At 40.4% G+C, this 22,170-nt stretch overlaps 1 protein-coding gene across 2 annotated transcripts in view; it reads left to right on the top strand.

The window, feature by feature from the left end:
• The window catches only part of LOC118322637 (thyroid hormone receptor alpha), a 25,524-nt gene extending 3,360 nt beyond the window's left edge, over positions 1–22,164 (top strand). Inside the window, exons 2-8 of one of the 2 annotated variants that reach the window (XM_035654369.1) lie at positions 448–509; positions 2,226–2,326; positions 5,850–5,997; positions 7,038–7,243; positions 9,862–10,008; positions 11,575–11,833; positions 13,480–22,164. In XM_035654369.1, coding sequence (XP_035510262.1) covers positions 448–509; positions 2,226–2,326; positions 5,850–5,997; positions 7,038–7,243; positions 9,862–10,008; positions 11,575–11,833; positions 13,480–13,730 — 1,174 coding nt within the window. In that variant the 3' untranslated portion in view covers positions 13,731–22,164. Of the gene's footprint in view, positions 1–447; positions 510–2,204; positions 2,327–5,849; positions 5,998–7,037; positions 7,244–9,861; positions 10,009–11,574; positions 11,834–13,479 lie in introns of both variants that reach the window. The other variant, XM_035654368.1, reaches the window with a different exon arrangement.
• The last annotated feature ends 6 nt before the right edge of the window (positions 22,165–22,170 follow it).

The raw sequence follows: 22,170 nt of genomic DNA, 5'->3' as shown, positions 1-22,170 counted from the left end.
AAATCTCATTCTGTCCGAGCCCGACCTACGGCAGCGGTTTTGGGCCAGAACCTGGTAGGTTGGCTTGGGTCTTATTGGGTTCGGGTGGAGAATCAAAGCGGTTATGTATCCACTGCCTTCTTCATTGATTTCAAGGGGAATCCGAGTGAATCCGACACAATGGCAGACATTAAGAATAACCATATACAAATAGCCAATCTTCTCTTGGTCATATAGAGGCATTTATATTAAATTGAAATGTTTCATATCCTGTTTAAAATGTAACCTCTGAGACCTAATCAGCATTTACATTTGGTAGATTATACAAAGTTACCAGAAAAAACGATGGATTGTTGGATAATGAAAAATGTCTTTTCATCACAATGTCATGTCATCTTTTTCACAGTGTAACATTGTTCTCTCTTCCCTTCTTCCCCCTATCCCATCTACGTCCTCTCCCCTTCCCAGGTGGCCAGATGTGCCGAAGAGAAAGAGCAAGAATAGCCAGTGTTCGGTGAAGAGTATGTCTGGTAAGGATTTATCATCTTCGTTTTGTTGTCGTTTCCAACCAAACAAGTGAACACAATTCAAAACGGGTTCCTTTAAAGATGCTCTGTCTTTTGATGTGCCGGAAGATTTGCTCAGTGCTCAGTGTAGCCCATAACCCCACAGCTGACTCCCCTTGGCTTTCAGTTGCATCCTGGGTGTCATTACTATGATAATCTTCTCCTCATCCTTCTCTTTCTATATTATTTTCTCCAGAGGCTTTGTTGAGCACAAATTAGTTCACCTAGGTGACCGAAGCCTAAGCTTAAGATGTTTGTCCGAGTAGACAGGACTCTTAAGGTACAAGACTACAGTACAGACAAAACAAATCGTACAAATAAGTACAATGAAATAATATACACCTTGTTACTTCCTTAAATGTATAATGTTTTTTGTGGAAATGTCACAATGAAAAAACAAAAAAAACTAAAAGCTAAATAAAGTTTGAAAAAATTGGAAAAAGAGTTGTGTACTATATTTCCCTGTATTTCTTAGTTTGATTTGTTTTAATTTAGGCATTTTAAGTCTTCCATATCACATTTACAAGTGCAGATAAAAAGACAGATTGCAAAGGCAATGTGTGTTGGAAGATATGTTCGCCTAATTGCATACTGCAGCCATATAAGACCCTAACAAGATACTCATAAGCAACCTCTGAAACCTACCGTTTTTAATTTAAAATACATTTTATACATATCTTGTCTTTGCATGTAGGAGTAAAAGTGAAGGTCTTTTACATTTATCTTACAAATGACAATGACGAACAGAATTCCAATTTTAAAAATAGCGTTAAAAATACAGCAGCATCTTTTTAAGTAAAAATGAAAGTCTCGCAGACAATACCCCTTTAGATCACCACTGTGGATCTACTGTCTCGGTGGCTGCAGTAGTATGGGAAGAGCCTCACTATAAATCCCCTCCACCAGAGCGCTCTTTGCATTTTCACTTTCCAGAACCCTCTAAGCATGTGTGTGTGTTTGTGAGGCTGTGAGCAACTGTGATACAGTGGTCGGGTGCTGTGTGTGTTAAGGTGTGCGTAGAGCTGGGGGAAGTGTTTAGGCATCATTTCAATGAATGGTTCTGTGCTCTTCAAAGAGCAGGTGGGCTGTCTTTTTGAGGAGAAAGCCCTGTCTGAGCATGCCCAGATGACTGTCAGTCCTTGTGCAACATCATGGGAGCTCAGAGGTTAGAGTTCTGAAGTGAATGCACATATTGTTATTATGTAAGTATGAGTTAAAAGCATCGAGAGCTAAGGGAAATATGTCACCTCTCAAGAGGAATAAAGAGGGCAAATGAAAAGATGAAAAGCATATTTGATCAATTCTGGGAATGTGACTCTAAACCCCTTATAAGCCTGCATGATACCAGGTCTGTGTGCAGTCTCTTGGGGCCGTATGCACAGGAGCTTCTCTGAGGCCCCTGTGATAACACTCAGCCCCCTCCTCCCTCTCCCTCTCCTCCTCCACTCCTCATTCCCCTTCATCTTCTCCTCTCCATCTCACTATTCTTCTCCTCCTTCCGTCTCATCACCTTACCTCCTCCTTACCACTCACCATCCCACTGGACTTCCCTCGCTCGTACTCATTGTTCACCCTTCTTTCATTCCACCCTGTCTTCCTCTTTAATCTCCTCTTCCTCCTCCTCCTCATCCTCCTGTTCCTCCTCCTCCTCTCCTATAGCTCTTAGTGTCTCTGTTCCAGGGTACATCCCCAGCTACCTGGAGAAGGATGAGCCGTGTGTGGTGTGTGGGGACAAAGCGACTGGCTACCACTACCGCTGCATCACCTGCGAGGGTTGCAAGGTACAGTGGAACATCTCTGTCTCACTATATGATTCTTTGTGAGTGGCGGGTGAAATTTGAACAGTCTCTAGCCATTTGTCAAGCTTTGGATTTCTGTGCATGTTAAAGCAGTGTGCATAGGGCTGTAGTAAGAGACATGTGTGTGTGTATATATATATATATATATAAAAATGTGTTTATCTCCTGTAACGTAACCTAGTTAGCATATCCAGCTAACTAGCTCAGTGTTATAATAATTTGAAAAAATGTTTTAGTCTCCTTGCTGGTCCTTCCAACACATTCAGAATAATTACCATGTATTTATATCTATATTCATTATATCCTGACAGTAGTACATGAGACAGAAAATCTGTGAAAAAGTCAGCTTCCTCTTCCTCCCCTTCTCGTGCTCCTAATGGCATTTAAGAGTGTAAGATGTAAGAATCCACCGGGCCTGAACAAAAACAACCAATCAGAGTGGAGAAAGATAGTTGATTGTTGAGTCTCATTCCCAGGGTGTCAAATACAGATGGTTTGAGACTCTGGGGACGAGACTCAACAATCAGCTATCTTTAAGCCTCCAACCCAAAGCGTCTTTATATCTTTCTTGGCTCTGATTGGTTGTTTTCATTCAGGCCCGGTAGATTCTTTTCAGCAATAATGACAAAAAGTAATTCTTATAGTACCTAGCTGCAAGTCTAAGCTAAGGAGGGTCAGTCAGATCTGACAGTTGTCCTTATATTTATAATTCTAGCACTAACTAGCTCAACACTTCTTTAGGAGAACAGTGCTGTTTCTTTATTAACAGGGTGCTAACCTTTTGCCTGGGATACAGCCGTTAACTGCACATTTAGGACCCTTTTATATGCTTCTCATTTTAAGAGGCTGGAAACATTAAAAATTACTGGAGACAGTATTTTTCAACCAACTCATGAAGCTGACATTTGCCCGATTAGCTAGCTACAGCAAAGAAAAAATGATTTTGATTATGTATTTCTCTTCTCATTAACATCTTCATCATTTGAAAAATGTGGCTCCAGCTCAAAATGACCGCTGGCATGACAAGTAATTTTGTTTTATTTTGCTGTCACAGTACCACTCTTTGAGCCATGAGGCTAATCAACACTGGCAGAATTGTCTGAAGCTTTTTTAGTCATTCTTCTCCACGAACAGAAGTACGTCAGTTTTAACAAACATCAGTTCATACTGCCTTTCAGATACCCCTCTGACACACAACAATATGTGATTCTCTTAGCTGTTGTTTGCTTTTGCTGTTTGCTGCTCAAAGTATAAGAAAATTGTGAAGTCCATCATTTAGATTAGAATATTACATATGAGGCTTGTATTACTGAATATCACAATGGGCTGGCTCTGAAGGCTCAGTCAGTTTCTGAAATGACAGCAGCACTAAAAGGAACCATTTTAAATTCGAACAACAGCAAAATTATTGCTTAACAAATGCCATGGCAAAATTACATTGTGAGCACCTAGAGTCAACTGGCACAGAAAGTAAGCTTATGAAAAGTATTTTTACTGACTGAACTTCTGCTAAGCTTCATGTATTGTTGGGGCTAACTTAATTTTCCTGGTTGAGTGGACCAATTAAAGGCTCCTACAACAGCCTTTTGTATTCACTAGAATGGAATTCATTTCTGGTTTCTGTGGCCCCAAGCCTATTGGGTCCTACTGAAGATGTGAAACTTCAGCAATTGGTCACAAATTTAGTTTCAGTTTTAAAAAAGGCTCAGTAATTTTTAGGTCTTCCCACCAAAACTCGAATCATCAATCAAGACCCCGAGTCGACTTGCATTTTGTCAGTCAAATCTCTGCACTATTGTTTTTTAGCTGCATCATTGTACACAGCGACAGCATAGCAGGCTTTAAACTTTACAAGTCAAGTTTCTAAATGATTACAAACCACAAAACGAACTGTGATGGAACAGATAACGTGACGCAGGGGAGAGATGCTCTTTACTCTGGTGAGTAGCATCCAGTGCTTACAGTCAGTGAAGTTGGCTAGACCGCTTTTGAACCAGGCGGTGGTACAACCTCCTCTACTGCAGTCCACTACGATAGAGTCTTGGGCTAAAAGCCTTTGCTTTCTCTGACTGTGTGGAAATCTGATGTTTTCACCTCACAGATGACAAAAAAAGCATTAAAACCTGCAGTAGGCTAAAACATGAGATTCATGTAGCTGTGTTTCCACATAGCTGATGTAGGCGTTTAGTGTGGCACTGAACTAAGAAAAAGGAATGACTAATCGAATCTTCGTATTGAATAGTCAAATCAGAGTTTACTGACAAAATTTGTCAGGTACAGCCCTAATAATTTTACAGCTGGCACTGTAGCTTTTAGCCAACATTTTTAGCTGTGGATTAACACATATTTGGTGCTCTATATGTGGACTGGACTCAAAATGAACTATAGTTCACACCAACACAGTGTAAATGTTCATGTCTCCCTGTGTAAGATTTATTTGCAGACAGCTGTTTTTCATGCTGTTCAGTAGCCAACTGTTAAACTAATAGTTTGATATTTTGGGAAATACACTCATTTGATTTGTGGCATAAAGTTAGACAAGAGGATGGATACCACTCTCATGTCTGTCTATTAAATACAAGGCTGGAGCCAGCAGCCAGTTAACTTAGCTTAGCACAAAGACTTAGAGCTGAGCCGTTGGCTGGCGAGCATTACAGACTCCAGGAAATTACTGCTCCTAGCCAAGAAATAGTCAGGCACATAACTCTCTGTCTCTAAAAAGCTAATTGTACTGCAATACTGATTAGAAACTGAAGAAAACAGCTGCCCAAAAGTTTGGGAAACACAAAAAACATGGAAAGTCTTCAAATCTAATCTACCAAAAAAAGATAGTACAAATACAAATACATGCCAGGAAATAAACTTGTATTTACTGTTATTATCGTAACAACAACATTATTCTTCTTTTCATAAAATCAATTCATGCTTACTACACTGTACAGTCATTACTTTGGCAGGGGGCCTCTTAATGGAAGGCGTGGGTGTGTTTATAATCCAATGATTGGCGTCCCGTAGAGCGGCCTTTCCACAGCCCCTAAAAACAGCTTCATCCTGCCGTTCTCTTACGGGAAGCAAAGCACACTGAACCCCCACTGTGGTGCTGAAAAGTTTTGATATGTATTATGAAGGATTTTTAAAAAAACAGCTTTTCTGACCTGCCTCCCTGATACTGCTTAAAATCATGTATTTGTAAACCACTTCAAGAGTGTGATTCTAATCAAATTGCTCCTCAACTATCTATAGAGACACTCAGTCAGCCATCACTTTATTACTTAACCATTCTTGGCAAGCAATCATCTGCTTGCAATGTGATAAAGAACCATTTAAAGCATTTGTTTTATGCTAATCAAGACACAAGAACATTTAATTTAGAAGTTATGGTCCTCAATCACTGAATGCTCTTTCTGTCTCTGTGTTCTTCTTTCGCAATTTTGCTCATTTTGTTTTCTTTTTTTCTTTTACTCTTTCTGTTTCTTCTCTATCCTGTTTCCTTTCCACTCTTCAGGGTTTCTTCCGCAGGACCATCCAGAAGAACCTCCACCCGGCTTACTCCTGTAAATATGAAGGCTGCTGCATCATCGACAAGATCACCCGCAACCAGTGCCAGTTGTGTCGGTTTAAGAAGTGCATCTCTGTGGGCATGGCCATGGACTGTGAGTTATATATATCATTCTTATCACCACTAGTATTTACAAAGAGGTCCACAAGGTTATGGCTGCCACTGTCACTATGCAACTGTTGAAAACTCACTGAGCCAAGGACCTTGGCTCAGTGGGCAATGGCAACCTTACCTCTAGTATCACTATGAGATTTAACAATATGGAAGCCAATTTCTGCCAATGTGATGGAAAAACAAGATTCTGTAAGTCATTATAATGAGAAACTTTCTCAAAATACAGAATTTGTTTTGTCACTTTTGGCAACAAATTGGCTTCCATAAATTAATGAGAATGAGTGACTGATTTATGTTACTTCTTTTATTAAGATATGCTGTTAGGATACAGTGTTAGACTGTTGTGTGGCTGATAACTGATGTAGAACAAGTATGTGCCACATTTGTCTGTATTATGTGTGTATGTGTCTGACTAGTTAAGAAGAGAAGTAACAGCACACACACACACACACACACACTCAACAACATCATCTAATTTCATGTTGGGGATGATATTAATTTAGTAGTACAGCTGCTTCTGTGAATAAAGGAAGTTGTTTCTGCTCCTCTGGATATTTTGATGAAAACACAAATTCAGAACATCTGGACTTGACTTCCACCACAGTGCACTTCAATTCTGTTTGATTCACTATAGCAGCAGTGGTCCTTTGAATTCTGTGTTGTAATGTGTTGCAGTTGGGCCTCCTAATTAATAAATGGAGAAACAACTGTAGACATATATAATAAATAAAATATGTGCATACACACACTTTTGCATGCTGGCCAGGCTGTACAAGCTTTTGAGTGACATCATAAACCCTCTCACAAGCCATCATGGAGGGACGATCAAGAATACATTGTACACAAATAGTAACAAAATATATGTTACACTATGTTTTTACAATCAGGATTCTACACAGGGAGTTTTATTTTGAAAACCGACAGGGTGGTCTATGCCATGTAAAAATTGTTATTATTGGTATTGACCCCTACTGAAACCTCACTGCATTAATTCACCTGAACCTTCTCTTCCCCCATCAGTGGTGTTGGACGAGTCGAAGCGCGTGGCCAAGCGGCGTCTCATCGAGGAGAATCGACAGAGAAGGAAGAGGGAGGAGATGGTTCGGACGCTGCAGACGAGGCCAGAGCCAAGCACCGCGGAGTGGGAGCTGATCAGGATGGTCAGCGAGGCCCACCGGCACACCAACGCCCAGGGCTCCAGCTGGAAACAGAAGCGCAAGTTCCTGGTAGGCTTTTAGTCCGGAGCAGACAAGGGCTTCAGACAGAGCTCTGTTGCGTAATGAGGAATAGAAATGTTACACAAACAAATCAATAATGTCCCAAAAATAATGGGAAGTTAGTTATCGTATTTTGGCCCACTGATTTGGCCATATGGTCAACAGTCGCAGCAGCAGCAAAGTCTGTGTCACACAGCCCATTCAATTAAGGTATTTTACACTCCTTTTTCACAGTGACAACTCAATCAAATCTGAATATACAGACATTATACACATATTTTTAGATTCAGTGTGACCCACTCTTTCTAGTTTTCATTACAAATGAATCTGCTTCGAAATCCTATAAAAAGATGCTCCTTATAACTCCAGAACTTATCATGTTTTTAACTTGTCTTCAGTATAAAAGTAATCCAGTGATAGTTGTCTTTACATCAATGGGTACATTGCAAACAGGAACTGCTAATGGCTAATTCGGCACACTTCTAATGGTGCCAATTTGCCAAATCGTAATAAAATAGGAAAAAAAAGTGGAAAAAAAGCAGGGCTCTAGTTGTAGCCCACATCATGTAACTCAGTTCCAAAATCTACAGCATGATTATCCCCAAAATCCAATAATATTATGATTTATATATTCTTTTTCTTGTTGTAAATTCAGGCTGCTTTTAAACATACTTGCAAACTTGAAACTAAAGCACTGGGATGGAAAAACTCACCAGGGTTTGAGCTCTTGCAAATTGGCCTTGACCAGTTTGCAAGAGCTCAAAAACTTGAAGAAAAGTTATTGGTTACGTTATATTTTCATTAATGTGCGTCTAGATCAGGACACTCTTGAGGATTACAGCATGTAAGCCTTCATCACAATCTGTCATTCTGATTTTTATTAATTACTTGCCGTATCCATGCAGAACTTCTGCACTCTTCAGTACTGCTTCTTTTATGTAGCTCATTATTCCAGAATGTTCCGCAGGCAGTATATTGAAAGTTGTTCCCCGCTTCAAAAATGAAGCTAACACATGAAAGAAAGCGCCTTCGTTTCATTTTTGACAGAACTCCTTTTCATCAGCAACTCACTCTGTGCCGTCCCATGTGATCGGTGGCACGTGCAGCTGCATGTGTCTGCACCACCGTTGGTTTCCTTAAGGCAAAGGTCAGATGACAGTTACCAGGCAACCATTACATAGAGGTAAAGATGGGTTTACAGTCAAAAACAGTTTTGAAGGTCTGCTGACGAATTGCTGAGGGTCATTAAAGCAGCCAATCCAAGGTGAACAAAGAAGAAGAAGGATGCTCAGTGGAAAAGAACAGATTCCATTTTTGGGAGAAAGTGACTCAGCCAATCAGAGCCCAGATACTACCTGTTGTTACAGCAACTTCACTGCTTTACACTTCAGCTTAGCTGTGATCTACTGATACCAAACTTTGGAAGGTTACATCACAGGAAAAACACTTTCTGCTTGCATTACAGAAGAGTGCACATTTAAGTACAGTCAGTAAAAAACATGACTGATGTGATTTACATCATTCAGAGAGTGCTGGTTGGTTCTCAAACCTGCACTGTCGACACTTAAAACCTCACACCAGTTTTTTTTTAAACTGTGAAATTATGGTCTTTTTCCACTATTTGTAGCTTTTTAAAAGCCATTCATGACAACAACCAGAATAAAGTAGTATATTCCCATCCACAATCTTCTAACTGTTCAATGTCAGTACATGACTTTATAGATTTTACAGTTGTGTTTTTTATACTTCAGTAGGTTCCTCGTCCCTCATCCTAACATCCTGCTGATGACCCCCAAGTTTCCCCTCTAGCGATTAATAAAGTGTATTTGTTTCCTCTCTGTTATGGTTCTCAAGTTCCCATTTGATCAAAACAGGATAGGGATCAGCTGTGTAGCTATGAATGGGAACCTGTGCAATGTTTACCACATTCTCCCAATCAGTGAGATAACCTCAGCTCTCCTCGATGTTAAATCCACTGTCACGCCGATAAGCTGCTTTGATTGGCAGACGCTAAATGCCTTTAAATTAGTGATCCTCTGTGTCTGATCACACTTTATCCATGTTTTTTTTAACGAAGTGCATTAAACTGTTGGATGTGGTGCTAAAAGTGCATCACAAAAATATTGAATGTATTGAAAGTATGCTATTATTGCTACAGCCTTCTAAACTGACTTCATTTGTCCACATTGTACTGCAACATAGCTCATATATTTATCTTTACATTACCCTGTTAAACTCACATGAGGTCTTCCTCAAATACAGTCTACAATCTTAGTCTCTAATTTAAGTCTGCTCTCCTGTCTACTGCTCATTTTGTCTTTTATGGTATTTAATTTGGTTCCAGACTGTTGCTATGTGAGTCTCCACATGACAACAGTCCATATTTTGGGATCTGTACAAGCCTGTAAACCTTTTCAAATTTTAGGATTTTATTCTGTTAGCCAGTGTTCCCGTCCAGCCTCACTGGAAAAACTGGAAAACGTAAAGAGAATCTAATCTCTAAGCTCAAAGGCCAACTCACAAGCTATCTGAGCTTTCAACCGCAGCTCACTGTCAAATATTAGCATTTCCTAATTAGGTTTTCAGCAGTGAATGCTCCCGTCACCTGTGTGATGTCTTGTTTCTAGTCAGATGATATCGGCCAAGGTCCGTTGGTGCCCACTTCCGATGGAGATAAGGTGGACCTGGAAGCATTCAGCGAGTTCACCAAGATCATGACCCCCGCCATCACGCGCGTTGTCGACTTTGCCAAGAAATTGCCCATGTTCTCAGAGGTAGGTTCAGTGGGTGTGTGTGCATATCTGTGGGTTCCAGTCTATCATCTGCCTCACTACATGGTAGTTTGAACACTTATGGATGCTTTCATCCAGAGTTATTCACAGCATCATTAGTGCTGACATTTTTGGCATGGGTGGCACTCAGTCCTAAAGCTGGCACTGCTGCGCCCTACATATAAATCACACCACACCAGCAGGAGGGGTGTGGATGGGGCTGTAGTGAGAGCGATACTGATGCCCCCCCAAAAAAGAAATGTATTAAACAGCGTGTTTATCTGCTGTAATATAAGCATTTGCATGTCCTAACTAGCTTACTGCAGTAACAATGCCAAGAAGCACATTATTTAATTAATTTGACGCTGATAATACAAGGACTACTAGGTCTACACTGCAATACAACAATAGTTTGTGGAGACTCTCACTTTAAACTGAAGAAAGATTTATTTTATTGTATTTGACGGCATCTAAATGAGCTTCCACAATTAATAAAGGACCCGTTGTAAAATTTCAAATGGCAATTTAATGGTCACCATTAAATAAATATATAACTGTATTCAGTTGTGAATAGTGCAAAGCTTAACAAACTATTACTTTAACCCTGGTATGTTATGGTTAATCTCCTTTTTAAAAATCATTCTTTATTTTTTTCTGAATAATTCTTTTTAAAATGATCGATCTGTAGACACTTTCTTTTACAGGCACTTTATAATAAAAACTCCAGACTCGTCGTCATGAACACCTACTAACGAGCTTGTTGACCTTAACGAGGTCTGCTGTTTGGGTACCCCCTCTTTCAGCAGCCTTTGTCATGCTGCTTGTCAGCTGTTATTACACCAAATAATAATCAGCCCCTTCCCCCGTCCTCCCACCCCCTCTCTCACTGGATGTGATGACTCACTACCACTGCTCTGCTCTCTACAGAAATGACTGTGTGTGTGTGTGTGTGTGTCCTCGCCTGTGTTCCACCTAACTGAGTGCAGTCATCATGTATATTGTAGGGGCTTCCCGGTTACATAAAGTGTAGCAGGGGATTTGTTGGAAATAGAAAATGATAGCTCTTTCTCTGCAAGGAAGCACTCCAAGATAATAATGTTGGGCATTAAAGAAAAGCTTGATACCACATCTTACTGTACATTTAAAGTTTTTTTAGTTAATGTTATATTTGCATATTTTACCACAATTACCACAGTCCATCAGTAAAAATAAAGTGAGCAAAATATCTTCCTATCAATCTATGTTCCTCATTTTCAACTAGCAATTATTGCAGAACTCATTTTTAAACAAAGCTTAAAGTTGCAGTAGGTACAAATAGCAATCTGGCCAGCCATTATATTAACTTAATTAGTTATTTCATTCATTATGAAAACAGATGATTCTGCACTAATCTGGAATACTTCTCTACATCCAATCTAAAGTTCTATCATAAGTCATAATGTGCTTTACTTCTTTCGTGAGTAAATGAGAACAGCTTTCAAATAGTGGCGGCCTTTTAGACTGAAATTCTTTATTTGCTGATGTAATTTCCTCATATTATTTCCCTGATGACCTCACATGTTTTCCCAGCTGCCTTGTGAAGACCAGATCATTTTGCTGAAGGGCTGCTGCATGGAGATCATGTCGCTGCGTGCCGCTGTACGCTATGATCCAGAGAGCGAGACGCTGACGCTGAACGGCGAGATGGCTGTCAAACGCGAGCAGCTGAAGAACGGCGGGTTGGGCGTTGTGTCAGACGCCATCTTTGATTTGGGCAAGAGCCTGGCTCAGTTCAACCTAGATGACTCGGAGGTGGCTCTGATGCAGGCCGTGCTGCTCATGAGCTCAGGTGAGGAAGAAGTTCTGCTGCATTTTAACATTTAAACGTATCTTTTCTTATTCCTATCATTTCTGGTGACATTGTAGTTTTAATACTTTGTTTTTCCGATTTTCACCCAGCTCTTTTACGTCAGCAGAGTTTTCTTTAGTTTAGAATAAAAGTTGCTGGAAAAAAACTGAATGAAATATTTAATAACTGACACATAAATAATACAATGAGTGAAGGCTTTGCTGCTTCTGAGCTCAGATCACTTAACTGGTTATAAATTCACTTTTTACATTTTCACGTAGACAACTAAATGTGTCTTTTCTTTACACCGAAGTCATATCTTCTGTAAGAACAAGGCGTTGTGTGTCTTCCTACATCAAAGGAGAACTCCACCAGTTTTACACATCCAGATCATTGATAACAGCTTGTGTTCTGTAGAGGAACATTGTCAATTCTGAGAAAATCATATCATCATCACATTAAATTTCATTCTACTTGGTAAATTGTCCAGATTTTTGATGGGAATTAGCCAATTCTCAATTTTGAAAATAAAGCATTTTGTTGATTATTACTACAATTAAAACAATTACTCACAAAATGATTTAAATTAGAGTATAAAATGATTTTTGCATTCAGTCATGGGATAAACATCTACTCTGTATTTCTCGTGGGAGTCAGTCTGACTCCCACGAGAGCCCCACCTCTGGGGCTGACAAATGAAGCTGACACAGAGACGCCAAAAACTGCAGTTCTTGTAACAGCCACTAGAGGCTGGCTCCAGCAGTGAGTCAATCTCAAGAAGGTCCCATATTAAAATGCCCAACTTTACAGCATAAATAAACATGTTTACAGCCTGGTACAAAAAACTGTTCATGACAACTGTACAGGGGGTGAATTTTTATAGAACTCAGCTGTTTAAATTATATTAAGGCTTAAAGTTGTGCATAATTTAGACTTAGACTATGGCAACTTTGAGTGATAGGTAGGGGCCGTCACATGCGGTTGTTTTCAGTAATCAGGCTTTATTCAGCCCGCCTGAGCTCCACCCACGCACCACCTCTTTGCCCAAACCTATGAATGAGGTCACTGAGGCTATGTGACGCCTTTAATTATACAGCCTATGATTTTGAATGACGAATGCATACTGCTGCCACCTGCTGGTATGGAGGGTTATTACCTCTCGCTCAGGTGCAGAACATACAGCCCTTGGTCAGTGTGGGGTGTTCTAGTGTCACTTCTTGGCCAAAATGCAGTCGAAGCAACAGTCGGCTTTTGTCACCGCTAGTTCTTTGACTTCAGTTTGGGGTTTCAGGGCTGTTAGAGTAGAACATAAAAACCTAATCCAGGTTATTAGATTGTATATACAGTACAGTATATCAAGTACAGCATCAACATGGTCTAAAACAATACCCACATTTATAGCCTATCCTCAAGAGTGTCTTAGCTAAAATCCAATACCTCCCAAACAATCAGAATTAGAATAATATCACTAATCTGCCTTTAATCCTGTCACTGCACAACACTAGTTCCTATACAGTCACTGTCTGTGAAGCATGGCCACTAAGACAATAGTCTAAAAAGTCCAGAATTTACACTTACGGAAAGATGAGGTGGAGGTTGCATCAAAGTAAAAAATGTAAATCTTTGACTCTTCTTTATCACACCAGACCGTTCAGGGCTGACCAGTGTGGAGAAGATCGAGCAGTGCCAGGAGGCATACCTGCTGGCATTCGAGCACTACATCAACTACCGCAAGCACAACATTCCTCACTTCTGGCCCAAGCTGCTGATGAAAGTGACAGACCTGCGCATGATCGGAGCTTGCCACGCCAGCCGCTTCCTCCATATGAAGGTGGAGTGTCCCAACGAACTCTTTCCCCCGCTCTTCCTGGAGGTCTTTGAGGACCAGGAAGTGTGACTTACAAAACGTTGAGCCCCCTAAAAAAACCCTGGCCACAGAAGGAAATAAATGGGTTGGCTTTTGGTAGAAGAGGAAGTGTGTGGGAAGGACAAGAGGAGAAGAGAAACTGGATTTGTTTTTTTCTTTAGTGGGAACATGCCCTGTAAACTTTGTTTTTTGTCCCTTTTTTGTCACCCACAAGACCCACCACCTGCCACCAGCAAACACACATCAACATCACCAGAGAGAAACACTGACAATCCAGCTTTGCTTTTTGTCATTCTGAGAGGTACACACACACACAGACAGTTGTAAACCGTTAGATAGATATTCACAGATTCCAAACACACTGCCATGAACATACAGTAAATCTATATGCAAATTTCAGCAATTAACTCTTCTTGCACCTGTATGGACAAACAGCTGTACTCTACACTAATGCAAACTGAGGGGCTTGGTAATGTCTCTATTCCCTCCACACCCACCTGTCAACTAAAAAAATATATTTTTAATGTCCGGGACCTGACCAGTAGCTCCTCAGACAGTCCCTACTCCCACCACACACCCGTTGCCCCCGCATCTCAATAACCGCAATGGCGTCCCCTGTCTGCAGGTGCAGCCCACCCCCTCAGTCCACAGAGGCGCTGTGAGTGTTTGTCGACCTACCTCCCTCACGTACTGACCTCTCTATCTCTCTGTCTCACATACTCACAGAGACGCACACCTAAACTCTTACCTCATACCTTATAAATTGTATTTCCTCATTTATTGTGTGGGTGGTGGTAATTTATTGAGAAAACATGGAGCCATGTAGTCCTCAGTTACCCATGTTACCTCTTTGATAGTGTTACAGTGGGAAAACTTTATATAAAGTCCTTATCTATAATGTATTATTTACACACACACCTGCATTGCACATAGTAATAATGCATTATAACAGTTGCTTTGTGCATTATTATGTCTAATAACTACAGCTATAAGACAATATAGGTATGATTATAACGGATTAAAAGTTTTAAGATGTTCTGAACGTCATGGTTCTCTCTGTGAATGTACTGAATAAGGAGTGTGCTTCAAGAAATTGTGTATTGATATCTAGTAGGCCTTAAGGTTTGAGGTAAAAGCTTAAAGCAGTGGTTCAGCATTTAGCTTTTTTGCCAACAGTTGGATGAGAACATTGATACCACTGTCAAACACATGAAGCTACAGCCAGCTGCCAGTTAGCTTAATTTACACTTAAACTATAAAAGACTGCAAAATGTTATCTCAGCTTTGTCCAATATAAATATAAAATATAAATACGACATATTGCAGTGTTACGTGCTATAGACTTTTTTATTTCTTTTTCTTATTTCGTTTTACCTTTGGACAGAGCCAGGCTAGCTGCTTCACTGAATAAGCATATTTCCCAAAATAACAAATATGTGTGTCCGGAGTAATATATTTCGTCTTTTCATCAGATAAAAATGTTTTTTTAATGCTTTGGTTTATCACCAAATACCTTCAAAACTAATGACATATCCACCAGTCTCGGCTGTACTTTGTGTTTAGTGCTAATTATCAAAATCTTAGCATGCTAAACTAAGATGGTGAGCATAGCAAACATTATTTGCTAAACTTAAGCAAGCTAAAGCAGTGATAATAAATATTTGTACATTATCAATAGTTGACTTCTTGTTTGCAGCCGTTTTCCTCAAAAACTTTCTAAAAACCCACAACAGGCTAGCTATACATCAGAATGAGAGAATTAGTAGTTAGCTGTGGACATACGGTCGTAGAGCATTTAGCAGCTAAAGATCTCCCTCAGAGGGCTAAAAAGAAAATATTGGACTTAAATTCAACACAGCTCCAACTGAATGCTAATGCTGCTAAGTAATCGCTCGATGTGTAAATAAGCAACTGTTTGTGTTGTGTTGACAGTTTGTTTTTGCTGCCCCCAAGAGGCCAGAACAAAGCATTGCTTAACACTGCTATTCTTAGCATGTTAGCATCACAACCGCTTCCATTTTTACATGGACTGCGTATAGCTTGTGGTCAGGATAATCGCAGGATATCTGTCTACCCTGACAGCAAGAGGCCTTACTGCCTGCCGTAACCCCATTCCTCATTCAGTATGTTTACAGAAAGCACTCTTTTATTCCTGTACATGCAAAATGGGCAGAAAGAAAAAAATGATTATATTGTTGAGACACATTATGAGCATTTTGAAAATAGTGTATCTATAGGCTACATAGGATGTGTTTTCAACACTTCTTTCATTAAAAGAAACATTTCAAAATCACAATACATGTAGGTGCAATATATGAATACCTCTCTGACACATACCTCCTGTTTTCATTACCTCACACACACACACATATTACACACACCCATTCAGTTGATGTATTACCTCAGTTGTTTTGTTGCTCATCTCTTCTGCCGGGCTGCACCACTCTTCCTGTCTCCATATGTGTGTTTGTCTTCTCATTGGAGCCCCGTTGTGTTATTCGCATCATAGCCCCGCCTCCTCACCTCCCCGCTGTCTTGTGATAGGTTCAGTGCTGGCAGACGGTGGTGGTGGTGGTGGGAAGGGATTTTGTCACTTACCTCTGCAGGCCTCCCCTGTCATCTGTACCTGTTTCAAGTCCAGCCTGAAACCCACAGATTCTACCTCACCCCTCATCTAAGCGCAGCTGCCCCCTGTCTGCAACACACTGACATGCATGCACATATATATATATATAATATATATATATATACATACTCGAACGTACACAGAGTGCACAAATGAGTCGCCAGCATGGACCCGTTGAGTGTGCTGCTGCACTCACAGCAGGTCTTTTAAACGGGCCATGGATTAACATTTTACAGCTGACATGGCAGACTTTGTAATTTTCTCCCCTTTTTACATTTTCATCACACACCATGTGGGACCAACAGTCACTTTGGATTCTCTTTTTATTTGGAAACCTGAAATGACAGCGAGGGCAGGAGTGAGTTTATTGCAGTATGCTGATGGAACTTAAAGGAAACGACAGCTGGAAGCTGAGACTCCAGTGGAAGCCATTTTGGCCCGATTGGGCCAAGCCAACGGACTACTGTGGGTGGTAACTGGGAGGTAAATGAGCAGCAAGTGAGTCAGCAGTATTCACCTGTGGATATCGTTTCATCCTGGCCGGGGAGGGAAATTGAGTGACTGTGGCGGGTAGCGATGTGATAGCAGACCACCACACAAAAATAGGCCCTTGTTCTCGCACCTACACTACACCTGCAGATCCTTCCCTCGCCATCGCAGGAGAAATGGACACTAAGCAATTTGAAAGACTTTCTGAGCGACTGTCCTATCCCAGAAACTCACAATATGAGTTACACACTGCTGGAATAAGCTCCACCAACCATATCCCAAATTGCCATCCACTACAAATGACTATCAGGTTTTTTTCTGTTGCACTAGAACCACAATGTCTGTATCCCTTAGTAGCCCAGAACCCTTACCCTTTAACCCACCCCCCCCAACATCTTTCCCTTCCCTGCCTGTCTTAAGCAGTCTTAACAATATTCACTAAATTGTGAATTGTCACACACATGTAGAAACGCACACAGTCCGTTATCTAGGCTCTTGATTACCTGTTGGACCCAACGAGGACTGTGACATGGCCTTCAGGCGCCGCCACTCTGTGTTCTGTTCTAATCTATGTTGCAGGGTATTAAAATAGAACCGTAAGCTCTAATTATACAGGGATATACACGCACAGCAGCAGCAGCAGTAACACACACACAGCAATAGGATGATCAAGCAGTAACGTTTCACACCCGCCACCTCCGGGCCTTGCGTGTTTGGACTGTACTTTGCTCACTATCACTGTGAATGAAAGCCATGCTGCAACCGGGCCATGGCTCAGACAGGGAACCTGCTCGCTTAGTAGGTCTGACATGCTAATGTGCCTCACAGAGGCCGGAAATAGAGATACACATTATACACTATACAGAAGCATATATTGTGTATATATAAATGTTAGAGTTATTGTATGTGGCATTCGATCTATCAGTGGCTGAATTTATGCTGCCAGCTCAAATCAGATCATGAATCTGTCCGAGCAGTCATGTAGCAGAGGGTGTCAGAATCAGTTTACCCAGCTGTATTAATATCCGTAAAGTAATATATATGCATTGTTTGCAGTTGACGTCATATTGCATTATGATGCCTTAAGTATAAATACATCTGCTTTCTCCCTATTTTAAACATGAGATCAGGTCTGGTCCATATAGCTCGATAATTTCAGGTTTAGATTTTAACTGGCAGCACAGCCACTCTCTCTCTCACTCTCTTTCTCTCACTCTCTTTCTTCCAGCCAAATGATCACTGGAGAAATCCTCCCTCCTCTGCCCGTCCTCTTAAAAAACCACACCAGCACCACAGAGCACACTGCCTTCAGCCATGATCAGTTGTACCAGCATAGCAGAGAGACAGGCCAACAGTCACTGACCATCCTCCTCACCAAAAAGCCATTTTACCTGGACTTCACTGCTAGCTACGATCATGTTCACACAGCGGGCAAATCCAGTTCAAATCTGTGTCATTTTTAATCGACCAGACTGAATCTGGGTCCAGGCAATATATTAATTTGCTGTCTATATGACCATGGTCGTCATAGTGACCAGGCAACCAGGCACACAGTGTCGAGGAACACGTTTTCCACATGACCAACCACTCAATATGCTGCAACAAAGCCGATGACACGCAGTGCTTATTACTAACTTTATGGCTTCATGACCTCCTCGCCGTGTAATCATGAGAGGAGGCGTTGAGCCTGAGAAAGGTTCCTTTTTCTTTTCTTTCAAGATGTATCTTAATTCAAAATAGAAAAATGGATTTGATCCGCATGTTTGAACATGGCCAGGGTGGTGGTACATGAGGCAGTTTTTGCAGGCGAAGCCCAATGGAAATGCCTCCCATTATAAAGAGCCACAGAGTCAAACACGTGCGTACTTGTGCCAGTAGAGCACTAAAAGCAGCACTGCTAAGGCCCATGAGAGTTGCCTCTCTCCCTCTGTACACCCTGTGTTACTTTCTGCACTTCCTACCCGAGCTGCAAAATCTCTGTCTCTTAGGGTGAAGTTAGGGTTAAGTTTTATGTTCGTTTACAATTAACTAAAATGTGAAGCTCTGTCGCTGCAGCATGGCTCAAAACTATAACAACCACTCTGAAACAGGTCATCTTTCCACAAATAAACTACTTTTATTACTTACCCAGGGAAAACATATTTGTCAATAACACCTTTTTCCTAACATCTATCTTTTCCCGTCCTTCCATCTCTACTCCCCCACATTCCCATTCTAGTTCCTGTTTTATCAATCTTTTTCCGATTCTACATCCTCACCCCTGTCCCATTTCTCTATTTAACTCCTTCACTCCTCTTTCCTTCACCCCCAACACACATCCCCCACGCACACACACACACACACACACACACACACACACAGATTTGCAGAAAGCTACGCCGACTCATACGAACACTCTTGGTGGAGAAAGACGACAATCCCTGCAGGAATATGTCCACATGTGGAATGTAAAATACTGAAATTGTACGATTAAAGACACAGTGTGAAGTCCCACAATCATGTTGTTTTGATGTTGTTGATGTTGCTTTTGTTGTGCACCAAGTGTTCGTTGTTATGCTTATTCTGGAGCGGATGAGTTAGCAGGTGGGGTTAAAACCTTGATCATGTGACAGACTGCTACTGATAAGTCCTTTTTTTAATATTGTATGTTTATAAAAGTGGTGTGAGGACTGAAAACCTTGAGCGATGTAAAGCAAGAGATGAAGTGACTTTATTTTGGATAGAGAAAAAAAAGCTCTTTTTTTTTAATGATTATTAATTAATATTAAGTCTCTATTACTTTGCATCTGATTTTCTTGGTAAGTGAATGTCTGTCTATCTGTGGTGATGCTTTACTGTGAGAAAATGGCTGTATATGCAGTGGTAGCTAGTGCTAACGTCACCCAAGGGTCATGGTTCAAATCACCTTCAGTTTAGCTGGTTGAAAAAAAAGTCTTCATAGCTCTTTTAAACAGCCTGCTATTCAGTTCCTAAGAGATGTAATCCTATTTAGCATTTTAACTTTTTAGTTGCCTTATTCTGGTTTTAAAATCAGCAATTAAATGTGTTACAAATTCAGAATAACACAGGCGCACACATTTTTAGGAATAGGCCCATCGGTCACGTACTATTATCTAATGAGAGTTTTGGCACCAGACCTAGCTCTGTAGTGTGTATGCTAGCACTTTAATATACACTATGTAACTGTAGGTGACATGCCTTACTCTCAGTATAACCTTTTAGTAACACAAATTTGGCACAGGTTTGGATTCATACTTTTCAGAAATTATTTAAAACACATTCTCAAGTTTTAATGTCTGCAATTGGGTTTTCCCATCTTTTTTGTCAGGTAGCACCACCGCTGCCTGTGATAGGTTGAGATAGTGGAGACAAGACCCTAGTACATTCTTCCTTATGAGCCTTAAACTCCATTAATTAAACAACGCTAATCATAATGTTTCTTTAAGACACAGGAGTTTTTTTAAATTCAGCTTCTGTCAGCCATTAGAGGAGCCGCAACTAACTAGTGGGATAGCTTGACAATTTATGTATATGTAAATAAAATAAAAAACATAACCAGAACAAATTTCACTGACTATCACGTGGAGTTTAATGTCACTTCAGGCTCAAGGTTTTCGGAATATGATGAGCTGCAAATTAATATCATATCTTCTCTTCTTCTTCTTCTTAGCATGCACATTGCTTAGCTCTAACAGCTGTCTGATGACTAGCCCCACTCTCATATTGGGTAAGGTGGATCAATGGGCCAAAGCCCCTCAAAAGGAAATGTATTTACTTCAAAGAAACTCCAGCTAACGTCACAGAACAACACATTTGAAGCACAGTTTGACTTGTACTTGTACAATTAATACATGTTTTTTTAGAGGCTGTACGAACATTATTGGTGTGTCACCTCACACAGCAACAGTACATTAAGTGCATTGCCACTAAATACAATTAATACCTATGTTTTCCTGACGGACTGCAATGTAATTGGAGTGGGGGGAGGTGGGTGAACCTTATGTTTCAATATTTTAGAGTAAGAACGTCCACAGTAACATTAATACTTTATCTGGACACTCCCCTTAGAATGAAACGGCATTACTCTCCCCACAATATCTCCAAATAATGACAAAGTATTGGTACAGCTTAACTTATGATTAATAACTAAACATATCAAACAAACCTTATAACCCTCAAGATATAAATCTGGGAAGATAAAACATTGAAAGAACCTTTCCCTGCTCATCCAAAAAAAGTAAGACTATTCTCCGCTCAGCAATAAGAAAAATCACATAACCCTCGCCGTCCCTAATCATTTTCATACAGTCCCTTAAGACTCATTATGGATGCATACAGTATTGTTTCTGCTTCCAGTACGATTAATAGGTTACTATTTTAAGTTCATTGTAAACTGCAGTTACACCAAATCCATTATCCCATTAGTTTAGCTGAAAGTAAATGAACCTGAATCCTGCCTTCCACAGTTTCTTGGGCTGCATCACTCGCTAAGCTGGGTCAAGAGAACAACACCCACGTCCTGATCTTAGCCTTTAGATTGCTCAAATGTATCTGACCTTAGACCAGAGCTCGTCTTGCAATGTATACATCTGCCGTGTATTAATCTCAATGTTGTGATGAGAATATTGATGGAAAAAAAAGCCTCACCATACAAAAACGAAAGAGTAAAGAAACAAAAAATCACAAAATAGATACCAAAAAAAGAGATTTGTACAACTTTTCATACCTCATTGTACTGCTATGTGCCAGAGTGACGGAGGGGGAGTGATCAGTCTGAAGTGAGGAAATTCACCAGAAGTTCTCAAAATGGTGGCTTGAATAGTTTAGTTGGGAGCCTGTCCACGTCCCTAAACAAACTCAAAATGTGTTATAGAGGGTGGATGAATTTGGTAAAACTGCTTACAGAATCTTTTCTGGTTGTAAGATACATCATTGTGACAATGTATGAAACAAAAAAGAAAATACATGCACTTACTTTGTTTTGTCCATAAGGAACTGACGTCAAGGAATATGAAGCCATGCTGTGAGTATTTATCATCAGCTGGCAGATATTTTTTCCTTCTCTATGTGTGTTCTGCCCTGAGGACTGATGTTTCAGGACAAGAGTTGGAGTGCATTGAATAGTTTGGCCAAATTAAATACTTAAATGCAAATTACATTTTTTTAAATAGTCGGCAGGGGCAAAGAAATAAAAAATGGTGCTCCTGCCACCCCCTAAACATTTTCTGAAGAGCAATGTATCCTCTTCAAGCTTTCAAATCTCCTTAGGTGCAAATATGCAGTTACACTTCTTTGTGTCCAGTGTACTTTAAAGCTGCAGTAGGTACTTTTTATAAAAAAAAAATTTTTTGTCAT

The sequence above is a fragment of the Morone saxatilis genome, unplaced genomic scaffold (assembly GCF_004916995.1).
Source record: "Morone saxatilis isolate NCDOM2014 unplaced genomic scaffold, NCSU_SB_2.0 Contig14, whole genome shotgun sequence".
In the NCBI taxonomy this organism is placed as follows: domain Eukaryota; kingdom Metazoa; phylum Chordata; class Actinopteri; family Moronidae; genus Morone; species Morone saxatilis.
The sequence above is the reverse complement of the archived record's forward strand: the minus strand, read 5'-3'. Positions and strand labels throughout refer to the sequence as shown.